Source organism: Phallusia mammillata, chromosome 6 (assembly GCF_965637545.1).
Source record: "Phallusia mammillata chromosome 6, kaPhaMamm4.hap1.1, whole genome shotgun sequence".
Lineage (NCBI taxonomy): Eukaryota > Metazoa > Chordata > Ascidiacea > Phlebobranchia > Ascidiidae > Phallusia > Phallusia mammillata.
The window spans coordinates 12,324,873-12,343,228 of record NC_137257.1 but is presented as its reverse complement, the minus strand read 5'-3'; the positions used below and the strand labels follow the sequence as shown (position 1 = coordinate 12,343,228).

General features: G+C 36.1%; 1 protein-coding gene and 1 long non-coding RNA gene across 5 annotated transcripts in view; one reads left to right on the top strand and one right to left on the bottom strand.

Annotated features, from left to right (window-relative positions):
• Nucleotides 1-1,023: 1,023 nt before the first annotated feature.
• On the bottom strand, nucleotides 1,024-3,027 carry LOC145232498 (uncharacterized). Its single transcript, XR_013860895.1, has 2 exons — nucleotides 2,063-3,027; nucleotides 1,024-1,839 (listed from the first exon to the last, which is right to left on the bottom strand). It is a non-coding gene; the product is annotated as an uncharacterized LOC145232498 (long non-coding RNA).
• A 43-nt stretch (nucleotides 3,028-3,070) lies between these two features.
• LOC145232495 (afadin-like) overlaps nucleotides 3,071-18,356 on the top strand; it is a 74,305-nt gene continuing 59,019 nt past the window's right edge. For 3 of the 4 annotated variants that reach the window (XM_080097132.1, XM_080097133.1, XM_080097134.1), the window contains exons 1-3: nucleotides 3,382-3,541; nucleotides 11,553-11,751; nucleotides 16,912-17,021. In XM_080097132.1, the coding sequence (XP_079953258.1) occupies nucleotides 3,452-3,541; nucleotides 11,553-11,751; nucleotides 16,912-17,021 (399 nt within the window). In that variant the 5' untranslated portion in view covers nucleotides 3,382-3,451. Of the gene's footprint in view, nucleotides 3,137-3,381; nucleotides 3,542-11,552; nucleotides 11,752-16,911; nucleotides 17,022-18,356 lie in introns of those variants that run through there. The other variant, XM_080097131.1, reaches the window with a different exon arrangement.

The window sequence follows — 18,356 nt, the reverse complement described above, 5'->3', positions numbered from 1 at the left end:
AGGGCATGACCGCTTTAATAATAATTTTGCGCTGTCGAATTATGTAGCCTATAGAAGCTCCAGATTTTAAACGGTTTAAGATAAACACAAACGGTTTTCACAGGTCAACTCTAAGATACATCCAGTAAAGGCATACAAAATATCGTTTAAATCTGATCATAACCTCGTAAATGAGAGGCGTGCATCATAAGCGAATGCAGGGCGTGACCGCTTTAAATATGATTTTGCGCTGTCGAATATGTAGCCTATACAAGCTCCAGATTTTAAACGGTTAAAGATAAACACAAACGGTTTTCACAGGTCAATTCTAAAATACATCCAGTAAAGGCATACAAAATGTCGTTTGAATCTGATCATAACCTCGTAAACGAGAGGCGTGCATCATAAGCGAACGCAGGGCATGACCGCTGTAAAATGATTTTTGCGCGGTCTACCCATATAGCATGTACAGGCTCCAGATTTTAAACGGTTTAAAGTTATTATCACATTTAAACGATGTTTTGTATGCGTTTACTAGCTGTATTTTGGAGTTGACCTGTGAAAACCGTTTGTGTTTATCTTAAACCGTTTAACATCTGGAGCTTGTATACCATTGGTTGACTGCGCAAAAATCATATTTAAAGCGGTCACGCCCTGCATTCGCTTATGATGCACGTCTCTCATTTACGAGGTTATGATCAGATTTAAACGATATTTTGCAAGCGTTTACTGGATGTATTTTAGAGTTGACCTGTGAAAACCGTTTGTGTTTATCTTAAACCGTTTGTCATCTGGAGCTTTTATAGGCTACATAATTCGACAGTCCAAAAATCATTTTTAAAGCGGTCATGCCCTGCGTTCGCTTATGATGCACGTCTCTCATTTACGAGGTTATGATCAGATTTTAACGATATTTTGCAAGCGTTTACTGAATGTTGTTTAGAGTTGGCGTGTAAAAACCGTTTACATATAGGCTACCTCAAGCAGTTAGTGGTCTCAAACACGTTAAAGCCTGTACTAATGAAAATGATGAAACACCAAATGCACAGTGAGGACAACACTTTATTGATGGAAAAAGCACCTTATGAAACCAATTTCCACACTTCAACATTTTCAAGTTGAGTCCCATAGTTATATGAAAGCAGAAATAAATGGGAAGAGAATAAATAATTACATTCACAGCAATTGGTTGATTGGTCAGTTAAAACCTGCATTTACAAGTACATAGTACATACTAAACAAGGATCTTTAACTAAACAGACTAAAATAAAACAAAAAGGTGAAACAATATTGTACAGCTGAAAATGTAATGATTTGCTGAATTATTAAGAAAATTAAACCGGATATCATGTGAAAAATGAGGTTGAACCACCCAATTGTTACAACATGCTATCATGCAGACTACTGGTCAAAACTAGAGGTTCTCGATTTATGTCTGATGAATCACTTCACTGTCCGATTCTACATCAGAGTGCAAAACATTCTCAGAATTTACATGAGACCATAATCACCATGGAGGTAAAATAATATCAACGCCTACAAATGTTTGAATACAAATTCTTAATTTGGGTATAAGAACTAATAAATAAACTTGCAGGCAGGTAGAACAGTGGAAAAGAAATGACACATATTCCGAATTGATTCATGTAAAACTAAAGTATGTGGTGCATATTTCGACAAACAATTTTCTCCTGTGAGGCAAGTAACAGGTTGTATACATCAATTATTTTGCTGACACTTTAAGAGAGAGCTGTTTTTGTCGACAAAATTCTTCCGCAATGAAAGACTTTCTTCAATTTTTTTGATATGGAATGTTTCTGTTGATTTTTTCAAGCTTTAAGTATTTTTCCAGATGGTGAACTGCAATAAAAAAATAAAGATAAAGTGTATGCTCATTTAACTTGACAATTATGGGTTAAACAAAAGAGGCTTGAGTTTAGTCACCAATAAGCAGTCTAAGTGTTATAAAACAGAGTTAATATTCAATGTTAGGGGTTTTAACTGTGCTAAAATTCAAAATAACATCAGCCAGAAATACAGAAAGAGTTGAGTTTAGAAAGGCAGTAACAAGACAGCCACTTACTGTGAATCATTTCAATTCAAATCCAATCTACAAGCCCTCATATGACAGTGTGCTGGTCCTCACTTTGCTTCATATAAAGGTAATAACTTGAAATTCTTCTCACTGAAAGGTCTCTTTGCATTGCTTCATTGCCAGAACCTTGATGCCAATCAGGTACTTCAATCTTGATTCTTGGCTCATTTTAGTGTTTAACATATTCATTTTACAGCTTAGAATGCATTTGTTTTTGTCTTGCTGTTTTACAATTAACTGCCATTTTGATATAAAACCCAATTTACCTGCGATTATTATCACAGCAAAAATAATATTTGCCAATAAAAAACAAATTTAATGCTCCACTGCCATTACCGATAAAACCGTCCGCAATCGGGCTGTGTTATGACACAGGTTCTAAAGATTCTAATCCCGCCCGATAAGAAACGCATTATTCTGCGTAACACAGCCGATTTTAATCGGGGACTTCCAGACGGATCGGGTGGCCAGTAGCGCAATCCAGGGTTTATAGAGATCAGTGGTCGGATCCAACTTTGAATTACCCGTTGAAAGTTACTTTACTAAAAATGTTCCGCAATAACATGTAAGATTAATTTCACCAAAGTTTGCAAGACACATACAATAAGGTCGTTTGTTACGTCACAGAGAAGACTAAAACCATCAATGACTGCTATTGTGCGCGAATAAAACCCTTTCCTTTGTTTATTGTGATGCAATAAATGACTAATGCAAGCAGAGCAGACTCTTCAGTATTCCAAAAAGTTTAATCCCTCACAGAAGCACTATTCAAACTAAATAAGATTGTAGTATACCTTTAGGGTCCAGACCAAATCGCTTTACAAAATTATTTCATTTAAAGTTTTTTTTTGTAAACATAGGGTACAAAACATGATCATAAAAACAACAGAGGGGGAAATTCGAAGTTGGTGTTTGACTTTGGTGGAAAACCTCACTAAAAAGGTTAAGAACCACTGCTCTAGTAGTATAATCAGCATATTCCTGATTCTGCCACCGCAAGCGCATGTGCTCCGTTGCGTCACTTATCGGAAATTCCCAAACCTGGCTACTGTAAATTCTTAGGTTAGTAGTTCTACCGTATTTTACAAGGCTATGTACATGAGTGACGATGGTGACGAATCTTTTCATGTGGTTAAAATTAAAACAGGGTTAATGACGGCATAGAGACGTACAGTTGTACATGACGTCATCATATGACCTGATCTATGTTTAGACGTAATTCCATAAATTTGTGGCTTCATAATAAGCTATTAATGTAAATAATGTTAATGTAAAAAAAAACGAAAAAAAGTGACATTGACATACCATTACCGATTTTACCAATTCACAGTGATTATGATACACGTCTAATCCCATGGTGAAAAAATTGTAAGCGTTATGGACAAAACACATAAGAAACTTGCTGCATCAATCAAGATATGGAATGAAAGTCGTTTAGATTTGTTCCGAATTACAAAAATTAATGAGGTATGTACATTTGCTAGCAACTTTGACAGGTATGAACATGCACTTCTCAGCATTAAGAGTTTTTTTATTTTTGTGATGATACATTTTAGCACAGGAATAATTGTAAAATTGCTTTTATAAGGACTTGTGTTGTAGTGTACGACTGCGGTAGTTTTCCAAATTTAGGCCATATTTCCTTGAAGCTACCAAAGGTTGGGGCAATGTGATTTTTACATAGAAAACCAATTACTTTTGTTCCAAAAAGTTATTAAAGGTTTTCTGCATTTATATATAACTGTAATATTTTATGCATAACACTTAAAGCAGAAAAGCGGAAAAAGCAGAAAATCAACACTAAAAGCAAAATGGATTAAAAAACAAATAAAGAAACATTTCCTGTTTTTCTCTTTTTCTGTACACTTACACATAATGGATGTAGAATGCTATTAGATCACCTTCCAATGTTTGTTACAAGTTAGAACGGCATAAAAAAACAAATAAAGAAACATTTGCCGTTTTTCTACTTCTCTGTACATTTACTCATAATCGATGTTGAACACTATTAGATTGCCTTCCAATGGTTTTTACCATTTAGAACAGCATAAAAAACAAATAAAGAAACATTTGCCATTTTTTTACTTTTCTGTACATTTACACATAATCGATGTTGAACGCTATTAGATCGCCTTCCAATGTTAGAATGGCATGAAATACGAATAAAGAAACATTTCCTGTTTTTCTGATTTTCGTATTTTGAAATCTTATGAAACAAAAAATTTCACTCTTTTCTTGTTTCTCAGGAACTATTTTTTCTCCTTTATGCTGTTACTCCCAGCAAACTGGAGTGCCGTTGAATGGCTACACTAGCCAATGCGGCCGATCTCTCGTCACCAGCTGCACTGATGAAACCTTATAGGTCGAAACAGTGTGCACTGTCTGCAGCTTACCGTTTAATGGCTTCCCTTTTTTAGAAATCACAGATTTTCCTTTTTTCTGCTTTTCCCGCTTTTTCTTTTTTTAGTGTTACCCATATTTTATGATTATAGGGTTATAATTAGAAATAAACCAAAAGGAATTAAAATGAAAATTGCCATTTCTCCAAAGATAAAATAAATTGGTCAATACAGAGAACAACAAGTAATTTTTTCAAAGCAACATTGATTTTAAGAGTCAACCAACTTGGTATATGGAGTTGATAATGAATGTTAATTATAAATTTCAATTCTGAATCTAAAATTGTGAAGATACAAATGTTTTAAAAAACCACTGCATCATAATCAGTTTTCTCCCTTTCCCAAAAGTCCTGTTTGGGGGCATCACAATTTTTGTCATTAGGGCAGCAATTATGCTTCTTGGATGGCGAATACAAAAATGTAATTGGAAACAAAAGTCAATTTTGACCAGCATAATTAGTTAAGTTGTCAATGCCAACAAATAGAGATGTTTAAAGTAGAATAACTTTGTATTCTAGAATACTAGTTTTGAATCCAATTCTTATTTTATTTTTTACTGTGTAATAACTGGGTCATTAATTGGACATTGTAAGCTTGGCCCTAAACAATGATAGGTTGCTTAAGTTCAAATTGCAGGTATCGCAGAACATAGTTTAGAAATTTTTTTTTTTAACACAACATGTTTGTTTTGACAAACACAATATGTTGTGACAAAATAGTTTCTTTATGTTTGACAAAAAGTTCCCGGGACAATACAAATAAATTTCCTTCCCTGAATGGGATGCATCTTGATTTTACTCAGTTTTTTTTCTTTTATTCCGGTGAAGTTTGTCTGTGTACATTGGGCATAAAATTTTTGGTGGGTTTAATTTAGATGAAACTTTCACAGATGATAGATATTTTCTTATATATCAGATGTGCCATCTGCTTCGTTTGACTTGTTGACCCCTGTATTTACCTCACTAGCCCCCAAAGTGTAAAACAATTGTCTTTGTTGCTGTACACCAGAAGCAAAATAGTAAAATTGAATTGTCGGTTAGCTTTAGACAAAAATATCTTCGATAGTATGTTGCAACTTTTTTTGCAAAATAAATTCAAATATGATTCAATTTCTCAGTGGATATGACCTGATTTGGCAAGTTTTCATATATAACTATGATTGTAAGTAACATAAATGCAATTGTGTTACAAAGCAGACAACTTTAGGTTGTTCTCAGCACATGTCAGGTGGATCATGTCAAGTTTTGGAAGGAATAATTATGGGTCCCCTTCGTGAAGGATATTTTCAGGACTTAAAACCGATTATTTCGAGATTTGGGGGTGAAAAATGGGTGAATCCAATAAAAAATTACAAATTCTTTAGAATACCTTACATTGCATCAATTATGTACTTTAGTCAGTACAGCCGTCTTAAATGATATGTTTTAGGTGCCTGTGTGTGTAGGAAATATAATAATGTTTTCAAATGGGTCATATTGTATATGCAAAGGGCATTATGTGCTAAGCCAGTGTTTGCCCACCCATGGGTCGCGACCCAAAGTTTGGTTGCCTAAACATTCTGCTGTGTTGCCTATTTTTTTGTGACAATAAGCGGATTATCTCTTTGACTTCGTTTCGTAGCATTATTTTTTCCACAAGGCTTTATGTAAGGGTTCTTCAATGGGTGTGGTTTCAACCACCGAGGGAGCGATTGTGACAGTTTTTAAAGTTGAGGGGTGATTTCAACATTACTGATTGTATAAATAAATAATCTTACAAGAACGGTAAAACTCTTTATCTAACTTTATCTTGAGGGGCGCATTAATGTAAACATGCTGCTAGTTGATATTGTGTTTACAATTGTTTGTTTGATCTCGAAAGCAAGGTTGGGCATTTACTTTGCCACAGGGTAACGTTGTTTGGCCTATGTATGGTGACCGGTTATACTTTTTATAGCACTTACCCAAACTGTGAAGTCACCTGGTTGTGAATCCAGTGCCTCCAATGAAAAAGTAGTACCGTAAATACTCGCGGATAGGTCGCAACTTTTTTCCTTATATTTTTTTATAAATATAGGTGCGACCTATCCGCTCGACATAAGTGCAAATCGCCACCAAGTCGGAACAAAATTGAAAGTTTTCGGCTATGGCAAGTACCGTATTTTCCGGTCGGCTTATTGGGTGGATATAACGTATTTATTTGAGTATAATGCGCAAAATTTTACACTAATTATGGGTCCCCTTCCCTGAAGGGGACACATATTGATTTTACTTGAATTGTTTTCTTTTTTTTTCTTCCCAAAGTTTGTCCGACTCGTTTTTCCATCAAATGTTTGATGGATTTGGCTGAAATTTACACAGATGGTAGATATAGTTATGTAGATGTGCATCCTACTTTGTTTTTGTTGATAACCCCAGTATTTACCCCGCTAGCCCCCTAAAATGGGTGTTTTTACCCAAAGTTTGTCCGACTTATTTTTCCATCAAATGTTCGATGGATTTGGCTGAAATTTACACAGATGGTGGATATATTCATGTAGATGTGCATCCCACATTGTTTTTGTTGATAACCCCAGTATTTACCCCGCTAGCCCCCTAAAATGGGTGAGTTTTTTAACAGTGTCAGAATTGGCTGAAATTTGGATTTCTTGTATAGTATGCCATTTATAGGTGTCGATTGTTGTGTTCAACCCTGTAGTCCTAACATTTACCCCACAAGCCCCTAAAGTGTAAAACGTATTTGTATGTTACTGGGCACCACAAACGAAAGATTTCTTTGGAGCAATAGTGTTACAAGGGCAACCAGTTGTATGTTGCTTGGTGGTCGTTTTTGCGCCATGGCGGTTAGGGGCTTGTTAACAGCCCTATGACGTCAGGAACATTAACGGTTGTTGCTCAAAACACCTCTAGTGGTCGAAATTTTAAACATTGGTGGATTGGGCTGAAATTTTGCAGTACTATTGATTGAGTCATTGTGGTTTTTATATATTTTTTAGTTTATGTACGTCGAACCCAATTAGTTGCCCTACTAGCCCCCTAAAATGGGTCAGTTTTTTAAAACGTTAAATAGGACATACTTCAAACAATATTTGGGGTGAATCTAATTTTATAGTTTGTATTCTACGTAGTATTATTATTTAAGCCCAGTGCCGATCACTGTGTTTTACCTTACAACACCCAACTTTCTCATGGTTATCTCTTGAATTGCATTATTTTCAACTTTGGATGTTTGGCGACCCATGAGTTTTTGCCTGCAGAACGACTAAAGTTATAAAAGACGATGGCTAATATGGGACCCAATACAAAAAAAGCATTGGAAATATATTAATGTTTTAAAATAGGTTATAGTGTATATGCAAGGGCAATATGTGCTAAGCCACCCTTCTAGTTTTCAATAAAAAATTAAGGGTGCGCGTTATAGATGCGAATTGTAGTGGAAATGTGCTATCGAATACGGGTGCATGCGCTCGTGCACGCACATACCAATGCAAGACAGTTTCATGAGCGCACATGCGACAGCTCTGCGTGCGTTGGATTTTCCCGCTTTGTTGAGAAAACATAGTTTTGTGGTCTCAATGCAATGCAGTTCAATGCTAAAAAACAACCAATTCCAATTGTTATTTATGCAAAAAAGCTAGGGAAAGGGCCTTTTAAATTCCTAGATTTTCAGTGCGACTTATGTGCGAGTCAACTCTATATTACACTTTTTTAACACAAAACTAATAGTGCGACCTATACGGTGGCCCGACCTATCGGCGAGTATATACGGTAAATCACCTTTGGTGCTCCAGTTTTTCATGCCATTTGCCACATCTGGTGGTAGCATTTCAAAAGCGTTTTACATTTAATTTTATGTACCTTGGCATAACAAACACTTGAACCCAGGCAATGTGCAGGGTGTTATGCCCATTTTAACTGTGAAACAGATGTTTTTTGAAATTGGATTACATCTTTCTAACCACAAAACACTACTTCTGTGCAACACTTAATCAAGTGGCAGCCAGGTGTTACAAAAACAATGCACCTTTTTTTGCATGTCTTTTACCTATGCACCAAACAAATTCATCAAACTACTAGTCTGCCCCTACAATTTTGTCAAAATAATTATAATTATGGGTCCCTTCCCACATCTTGATTTCACTATGTGTTTTTTTTTCTTTTTTCTCCGGTGAAGTTTGTCCATGCACTTTTGGAATGAAATCTTTGATGGATTTGGATGAAACTTTTATAGGTGGTAGATAAGGTCAAGTAGATGTGCCATCTGCTCCGTTTGATAGCCCCAGTGGTTACCCCGCTAGGTCCGGACCCCCCCCTTTTCAAAAAGTTGTGCGTAAATTAAATAGGCCAAAATCGTTCCGTTTACCACTGCGTGATAGCAGGGAGTCGTTATCTCAAAGACGCGAGCCTTCAATCTCTTGTATTCGCTTGTTATCTAATCGCCAATTGTGACGTAACAAGGGTTTAATAAGGAGGTTTATGCACTAACAATCGGAAAGTTACGTTCCGGCTAGGACGCTGGTAGCAGTTTCTTGCTAAGTGGTAACTGCACTAAGTGCAGCATATCAAACTGTTTTTGCATTTGAACAATGTAAAAGGGTTAAAAACGTGTAATGTTGTGTTGCTTTGATCCGCCAAACACGTAATAGTTTGTCAAAACATTAGATCGATGTAAATCGAACGATTTTGATTACCTGACAGTCACGCTTATTTTGCAGCTGCAGTTTGGCTGAGTAAGCTAGATAGCAGCGACGAAATCAGAAAACTACAAAGCTTTCGCTAAAATTGCCTGTTCTTCCTGTCAATTAGATGGGTAGAGAAACCGCCAATTTTGGAAAAAGTGCTTTGCCGCATAACGCGTCGTTTTGAACGACGTGTGACGTCATAATGACGTCATTAGGGATTTCCCCCAAAAAAATTGTTGGACCCCCCCCTTTAAAAATTTCTGGATACGCCCCTGTTTGTAGGTGTCAATTGTTGTGTTTTACCATGTAGACCCAATATTCACCCTCTAGCCCTCTAAAATGGGTGAGTTGTTTAAACAGTGTCGGATTTGGATAACAATTGTATAGCTTGTAGAATGTGCCATTTATAGATGTCAAATGTTGTGTTTTACTCTGTAGCCCGACCATATACCCCATGTACCCCTAAAATGGATAAAATTTGTAAACAATGTCGAATTTGGATGCAATTTGGATAGTTAGTAGATTATGTGATTTTTAGGTGTCGATTGTTACGTTTCACCCTATAGCTTGAACATTTACCCAACCAGCCCCCTAAAATGGGTGAGTTTTTAAACAGTGTCGGAATTAAATAAAATTTGGACAGCTTGTAGAATTTGCTATTTACAGGTGTCGATTGTTGTGTTTTACTATATTTTGCCACTATTTACCCCTTCTTTCCTATATATAGAACACTAAATAGGACAATGTGTGAATTTAATTAGATTTGCATAGTTTAAATGGTTAATATCATTATTATTTAAGCCAAGAACTGACCACAGTGTTTTTTAAAACACCAAACTGACTGTTGGTTATCTCTTGAAATGCATTGTTTTTACTTTTGCATGTGTGGGGGACCCATGAGTTTCTACCTGTAGAAACAACTAGGGTTATAAAAGACAGTGGGTGATATGGGACCACTGGCGCCCACTTATGGGGAGGCGGGGAGGCGCCGCCTCCCCGGGTATCTGCGTCGCTTACTACGTCATAAACAAGTTTTGCGTTAACTTACAAAATGATGCGCATACGGTTTTGTTCTAACTGAAACTACTGCTCAGCCAACGACTGTCTAGTACGGCCTTTCTGAAGAAAAAAAAAACGCATTTTGTTACGTCACAAACGTACGTACTTCAAGCGTTATATGTAGGGCCATTGGGTAAAACCATGTAAGTAGTGTTTACTAAAACTTAGTCAGCAACATCGACACAAATTCAACATAACGCCGTTGAAAGCAAGGGTTAACAAGTTTACTTCACGGCGAGCTGTATAATAAGAAAATGACATTCGATGGCCACAAAGCTTGCAAGCCCTAACGCAGCGCCGTTCGATAACTATGGTCTACAAAGCGCCTTTACTAGACCATCAGAAACTACAATATTATCTAGAGTCAGATAGCGCTACTGTCGAAATTATTTGGCATAAATTATCTCCCCGACTGGCATTACTCAATTGACAAATAAAGGCAATTGTTTGCGCAAAATAACGAAAGCATTGTTGCCTATAGTCTTATCTGTGATGTAACAAACTGCCTTTAGATCATTGTTATGCGTCCTGTGAAGTGTAAAACTAGGTAAACTTAATCCCACATGTTGTTGTGGGAATACTTTCGCAGCAAATTAATGTTCAACGTTTAACTCGTTTTTTTCCAAGATATATATCAATAAAAAATATCTTCGCAAGCCGTACTTTGGTGACTCCTGATTTATGATAATAAACTAAACTTAAAAGCTAAAAATGCGTTACATACAACTCATTGCTATAATAGACAACACGTTTTAAACATACCAATCGACCTAGAAACGTAAACGATTTATGTGAACGATTCATATGGCTTAATTACACGCGTTTTCGCGTTGTTGCATAAAAATAAACATACTATAGTTCAGCTGAAATCAGCTGCTTATGTATGTTAAAAACAGAAACACGCGGCAAAGAGCGTAATTTGCGACATTAGGTGACGGCCGGGGGGAAATATTTCTGTCTTTACCAAGTTATAAAATTCTGCCTCCCCGCCGATTTTGGCAAGTGGGCGCCTATGTATGGGACCCAATATAAAATATGTGTAGGGAATATATTAACATTTAAAAATAGGGTATAGTGTATGTGCAATGGCAATGTGTGCTGAGCTACCCTTCTAGTTCATAAATGGGATCACCCTAAAGCGTTTATGCAGAACTCATATAATTTATTATTTATACTATGGCTCTTCTGATTAATTAAGTTGTTAAATGTCATGCAAAAGAGAGAGACAAAATTGAAATCTTGTGTAACAAATATTTACTAGTTTTTAGTATGCCAAATAGTGCATGTAGATGATGATTGGAAGGATAAAGTAAATGTAAATTCCAAGTATAAAGGTAAATTACATTTTTGTGTTTTGCAGAAAAATGAGTTCAGTGGAATTGTACGATTTTACCATCAAGATACATCGAACAATGCAAAATATGCTACAAAGTGCGTTCGAGTTTCCAGTTCTGCAACAACTGTTGATGTCATTACTGTACTTGCTGAAAAGTTTCGTTCAGACATGAGGATGTTAACCACCCCATATTATGGCTTGTACGAAGTTCATATGGATGGAGGTGGGTTAAACCAGGGGTGCGCAAATACTTTTTGGCGTGACCCTAAAAAAATTGCTCTAAATTCTCGCGACCCAAGCATTTTGTTAGCATGCAAGTTTTTGAAAAATACTAAGCAACTAAATATCAATATTAAGTATGCTATTATGCTATTGTTGCTGTTTGTCAGTTGCTATTTTCACATAAAACAGTAGGTAAACGAACGTATTTATTCTAACAAATGAGAACGGTGGACCCTGTGTTGAGAACACAGCAAATCAATTCGAGTTTTAATTTGAGAGACGGCAAGCCGAAGATCGTCCTCTACTTCTAGTCTTGATCTGTATTGGCTTTTAATAAAAAAAGCTGAAGTTCATTAATACTGTAGATGCGATGCTTATATTCATGGGAAATTTTGAAATATTTCTTGACCCAGACTGGAAGGTCTCGCGACCCAAATTTGGGCACCCCTTGGTTGAACCATAAGTTCTAAAACTGGTGGAGTGAGGAGTTTTTATGTGATCATGATTTAAAAACAAGTGACACTCCACAGTATGGTGGCTCGAAACGGCAATGCTTAAATCACAAAAGATATTTTAAAATTGTCATGTTCATCAGGATTTTAAAATTTGCCAATTGGGTTTTAATATATACCAATCGAGATTTTAATATTCACCAATTTCAAGGATGAAAATCTTGATCATCGACACTTTGTGCAATCATGTTACATATTAGGAATGGGTCGAGCCGAGCCAGAACCCGAGTGCTCGGTACCGAGCATCGCTGTTTTTAATGCTCTGTGCTCGGCCGAGCAGTTGCACAAACTGATCTGAGCATTAAATTTGCATATTCATGTCCTGCTAACATACATAACTAGTGTTCAAAAGGGTGTCTATGAACAAAAACAAATGATTATAAATGTATTAGATGGTGGAAAAACATGTACTTCTAATGCCTGTACAGCTTAATACACCGCTGGTGATGTAAGCAACCTTGTAGAGCTAAAACGTAGAAAGGGGATTTTTTGTGACGTAGTAATGCACCGAGAGTGCTCGGCCGAGCACCGAGCGTTAACATTAGATGCTCGGTGCTCGACCAAACAGAACATTTGCAGTTTTGGCACTTCCCTATTACATATATATGCCACTAAGTACTGAATAGTTACACAATCAAGGATATGCAATTTGCAGCCTTTTTTGGATCTTAGGATTGATACTGACTGTTTTGGTGAAATTATTGCAAACATATCATGACTTTGGTACAGTGTTCTGCAAGAACAAGGCACGTAAAAAAGAGAAAAATGCTAAACATATTTTCAAATTGAGATGTATATAAGTTGCAATCAGGATTTCAAAATTTGCCAATCCGGATTTAAACTTTTGCAGATCAAAATTTCAGTATTTGCGTGGCTTTCCTATGTATAGGCGATGTATATATATATATATATGTTTTATATCCTATTTAACAATTTAGGTCCTCATAAATGTTTATGTTAAAATTGGTAATGGTATTAATATGGTGTTTTTATTTAAATTCTGAAAGACAAATTAGTTGACCAAAATTGTAATTCTTCTTCTCCATTTTTCTTTTTACATTATTATGATGTAACACTATTTAAGTTGTAAAAAGAAGAAACAAATACTACCAATCCTCTGAGAATTTAATCTGTAACTGTAACCTACCTATTATTTTTCAAAACTTAGTATTACAGACACTAAGCCTTTTTATGTGAGCGAATCGAATCATATCGTTGATGCGCATTGTGTGATGTCACGATTTTGATTCATTAAGCGTAAAATTACATGGCTGCCAAACCGAAAGACGCATTCAAGGTTTTCAGCTTTGCCCAAAAACGATATGGTGGTTATTGTAAAGTGATATACCAGGGGTGGCCAAACCTGCTGCACGCTCGAACCACATATCACAAAACTTAAATCTAAAAGAGCCGCAACACAAAGAATCAAAAACGAATTGATTCATTTACAATGAAGTGTTCGCTATTAAATAATGATTATTGTTATGTGGTGATTGATACTGTGAGTCTCGACCTGGGCTGCAAGGTTTTTGAAATTAGGCTGATATGATGGAACAGTTTTTGTGTTTAGATTCGTAATGACGTTTCGACTTACTTGACAAATAAGACACACAGGTTGACTTCCTTTATCAATGAATGCAAACTCCTCCGCGCACGCTTTTGTACAATGATCAATGATGTTTATTTCGGTTTTCGGAATGTACATTTGTTATTACAAACAGTCAGTCTAATATGTGATAGAAAATTGTTAATATGTGATAGAATGCATTATTATGGGTCCCCTTCCCTGAAGGGGACACATATTGTTTTTGTCCGTATTTTTTTTCTTTTTTTCCGTCTAACGCGGATTTGTTCCCACGTTTTGGTCAAGAAAGAATGGTTCAAACTTTTTCAAATTTACACGCATTACAGATATTGGTCTAAAGATGGTCCATGTGAATTTTGACCCCGTTTGATCCCTCGGTTCACCCACAGGCCCCCGAAACGTAAAATTTTTAACGCTGGTTTGTAATGCTCATGTGGTAGAAAAGTGCTTCAAATTTGGACATATGTTAGTTATTAATCCAAACTTGATCCTCCAGAAGTTTGACCCCGAATTACCCAGCAGTTCACCCACAGGCCCCCGAAACGTAAATGTGTCTAACGCTCGTTTGGTCAAGAAAGACACTGCAGGCAGAAGTACCAAGAGAGCAACTCACTGGTTTACGATAGCGGGAGGGCTCAGCGTGACGCCGGACAGACGTTTTACGAGACGTCGTTTCAGTGATTAGAAATCAGTGAATAGAAAATGCTATGTCGTTTTATTAAGTTATCACTCACATTTTTGGTTTTGGTGAAGGTTTTACACCTATGACATGATTTAAACCTAATAACCGTGCTTCGGTTTTGTATATGTCAAGCAAAATTTTGTTAATCAAAGTAAACATGAAAAAATGAACTTGACTTTTTTGCAAAATAAATGTTTTTTTAAATGCTCGTTGTCAGGTTGGCCGCCGCATGATCACGGGTTACTTAAGGTCAACTAGTAGGTATTACAAACACTGTTCAGAACTTTCTTTCATCATAAGGTAGCGTTTTTTTTTACAATCAATTTAGGAGTCAATGCTCAAGACATGTAAAAATTAAGCTTAACGGTATTATTGAACACTCAGGACGGTGTGCTATTGAAAACGGTGTCAAAAGGTCAAACAGTCGTTTGGCGTGTGCACCCTGAGAGTTTACTACAGGTCAATGGTACTTGCACAAGCTGCAATGGTACTTGTTTTGCGAAGTTTAAATGAAAAACAATTTGTTATGTATACACTTGTAGCAAATTGCTTTTTAATTTAAAGTGTCTGTAACACAACTGTTACAGCTTTCTAAAAAAATTGTGTTCAAAACCCGACCTTGGACGACAATATCTGGGTCAAAGCAAGAGATTAAATTAAAGTATTTGTTACGTTTTTTTAATGTTTTTGTAATAAAATGACAATAAGAGTGCAAAAAGGATACGAACAAAAAATTTTTATTGTTGGGTTAATGCTTTCTAAAAATTTGTCCTTAAGAATCTAAAAATCACCGCAACATTTGTTTACTGTCAATCCGCACAAACACGCGTGTGGGGACCCATTTGTTTTTGTGTACAAAAACAATCATACGTGTAGATCAAATGATGTGTATAGTAAATTGGTAAATATCATATAGAATATATAAAATGGAAGTATATCAGAAAGCCACTCCTCTAGTTTTATAATCATGTTTAACTTGACAACACGACAAGATGGGGAAATGCATGTGCAGTATTAAAGAGCCGCATGCGGCTCGGGACCTGCAGTTTGGCCACCCCTGTGATATACAAACCAGGCCAGATAATTATTAATTTTAAGATCTTTTTAGACTGTTAGTCTATTCTTCCGAAATCTTAACTAATTTGCTGGCACCAGTTGTTTGCGTCGAGTTTAGACATACCAAATGTATGAATGTGTTTATTGTGAACTGTTAAACCCTCAGGAATAGCACATTCAAAGTGTATAGATCACTCTGACTTAATTGTCCAATAGTAATAAGTGCTGATTTCTAAGTTGTACATACTAAAACTGTATTACATTTCCAGGCCATGTAGCACATTAAAAAATTCCTTTATATGACTGTACAAATCTATTAAATTTGTTTCATTGGAGTCTCTTGTGGGTTATATGTATAAAAACGACTAATTTGTATAACTTCGCACCAGCTGGACGAAAAACCTAATTAAATATGCAACTTGGAGTATGGAACGTTTGTTAAACATTAGTGATGGGACGATACCAGGTTTTGAAGCGAGTACCGATACCGAGTACGAGTACCACATGTATATACCTTCGATACCGAGTACCGAGTACGATTAGAGTACTTAAGTGCAGTGTCGTACTTAGTTGTATATCATTGGCTAATTTATCTGCCATGGTCAGGGGGCACACACACATGCCGAAAAATGTAATCTCCACGTGATAGCGAAAAAGATATACGTAAACTGGCGGAACTTTTTTCCAATTTTGTGCTGTCCGAAGCAAATATTGGCCAAAAGTTGCCCGTATTCTTATGGTGTAAATCGACCTTCGGTACTCGCACGTTGGTATCGAAAACTGAGACAAAATATTTCGATACCGAGTATGAGTATCGATACCACTGAAATCGTTCGATACCGAGTACCGGGTACTCGTCCCATCACTATTAAGCATTAACCTCAAATTTCCCCGTTATTTTCGGCACCAAATTAAACAAACTACATATGGTTTTAAGTTGACCTACTTGTTCACAAAAGAGTTCTCCTAAGCATATTGGCGCCTAAGCGTATTCAAGCCACCTGTCCTGAGCATATCGAGAATCGGAGAAGTCTAATACGCTTTGCCTTTTTTCTTTTTCGAAAACGAGAGGAATGCGTATCGAATACGCTTAAACGCTACATGTAAAAAGGCTTACTGACAAACAATGAAGTAATGTTGTGGTAAAAACTACACAATAAAATGTTTATGCAACTAGCTATGTTTGGCACCTCGGAATTAGAAGCTTAATGATTAAAGTAAATTATATTTTGATGTTTGTTTGATTACTGAATTTTTATATTTACCCTACTCTTTTGTTACAAAGTTCACATATGTTTTTGTAACTACATATGTTTCTTTGTGAAGAGTCACGAAAGCTTGGTGACCATGAATACCCGCTATTGGTGCAACTTAATTGGATAAAAGATGACAGAGAAGGGAGATTTTTGCTTCGCCATGAGGAAAATTTTAAACCAGTAGGTTGTGAATTTAAGTCTTTGATTAAAAACAGAGTTCTTTATCAAACATTTCTTTCTCAAATAGGTTTTTAGTTATCACTGGCCTTATTAATAAAGTCATTCTACCACACCCCCATTGGCTCAAATATAGTCTTATAAAGGCCAAACTGAATGCTTTGAAAACGAAATGTGTAATTATATGACAATTATGATGCAAAAAGAACAGGACAAAACTTTTAAAGTTGGTTAAGTTTTTCCTTAAGAATCTTAATATAACCAGGATGTTTGTTTCCCATAAATCCACACAAACCCACATGTTGGGACCCATTCGTTTTTGCTTGCAAAAACAATCATATGTGTTGATCAAATGATGTGTATAGTAAATTGGTAAATATCTAACAATGATTGTGCCCTATTTTGACTGTTACCAAATCGCATATGCATATGTGTGGGGACCCATTAGATTATGCTTGCAGAAACAATTATGCTATAACGTGCCAGGAAGAAAATAGGGACCCAATAAATGTAGGTGCCAAATATATATCCATTATAAATATAGTAAATGGTATATGTGATACATCGTTAAATATGATGTAGTATATATAAACTGGCAATATATAGGAAAACCACTATTCTAGTTTTCAAAACAATTTTACTATTTGACAGTAGCACAATCTGACTTTAACAAAGATTGCACTTTTATGGTCCCGGAAAGATGCGTGTTAGGGCTTGCAACCTATGTGACCCTCGCAAGATATTTTTAATGATATCTGGCCCGCAGTGAAAAAAGTTTGGTGATCCCTGCGTTAGACAATCACTACAAAACCGTACCACGAATTGATCACTTGCTTATTAAACAATAATGTAAAAGGCAAGTCATAAACGTTTTTTGTGACATGACAATTGAACGTGGGATTTGTTTACTGCTGTGGTGGTCCCCAAGAATAAAAAGTGACTGTTTTCAAAAACATCAAATAGTGTTAACAATCTCAGTTACAATTTGTTACACAAAAAACATTGGTGTTTCACTTGGTTTTGCCTCTTTTTGCGTGTTATGCAGAAAGGACCTATACATCTTAAGTAAGGCCCTGGGGGCTAAAAGGGGGGTGGCGCTACTAACACCGTACCTCTGGCGACATTCAAAAGTGCCTAAATTTTGACAGGTGGCACAAAGAGCACTTTTTTACATTCAAAACGTTGTATCTCCTAAAATGTTCACGGTTAGGGCTATTCGGGGTAAGGTATTAGCATTCAAAGTTCAATAAAATTAACCCAAAAATTTAGTTACTAATGTAAATATTTCAAAAACTTTTTTCCCAACCCAACCCCTCTTTAGCCGCTAAATAAAAAATT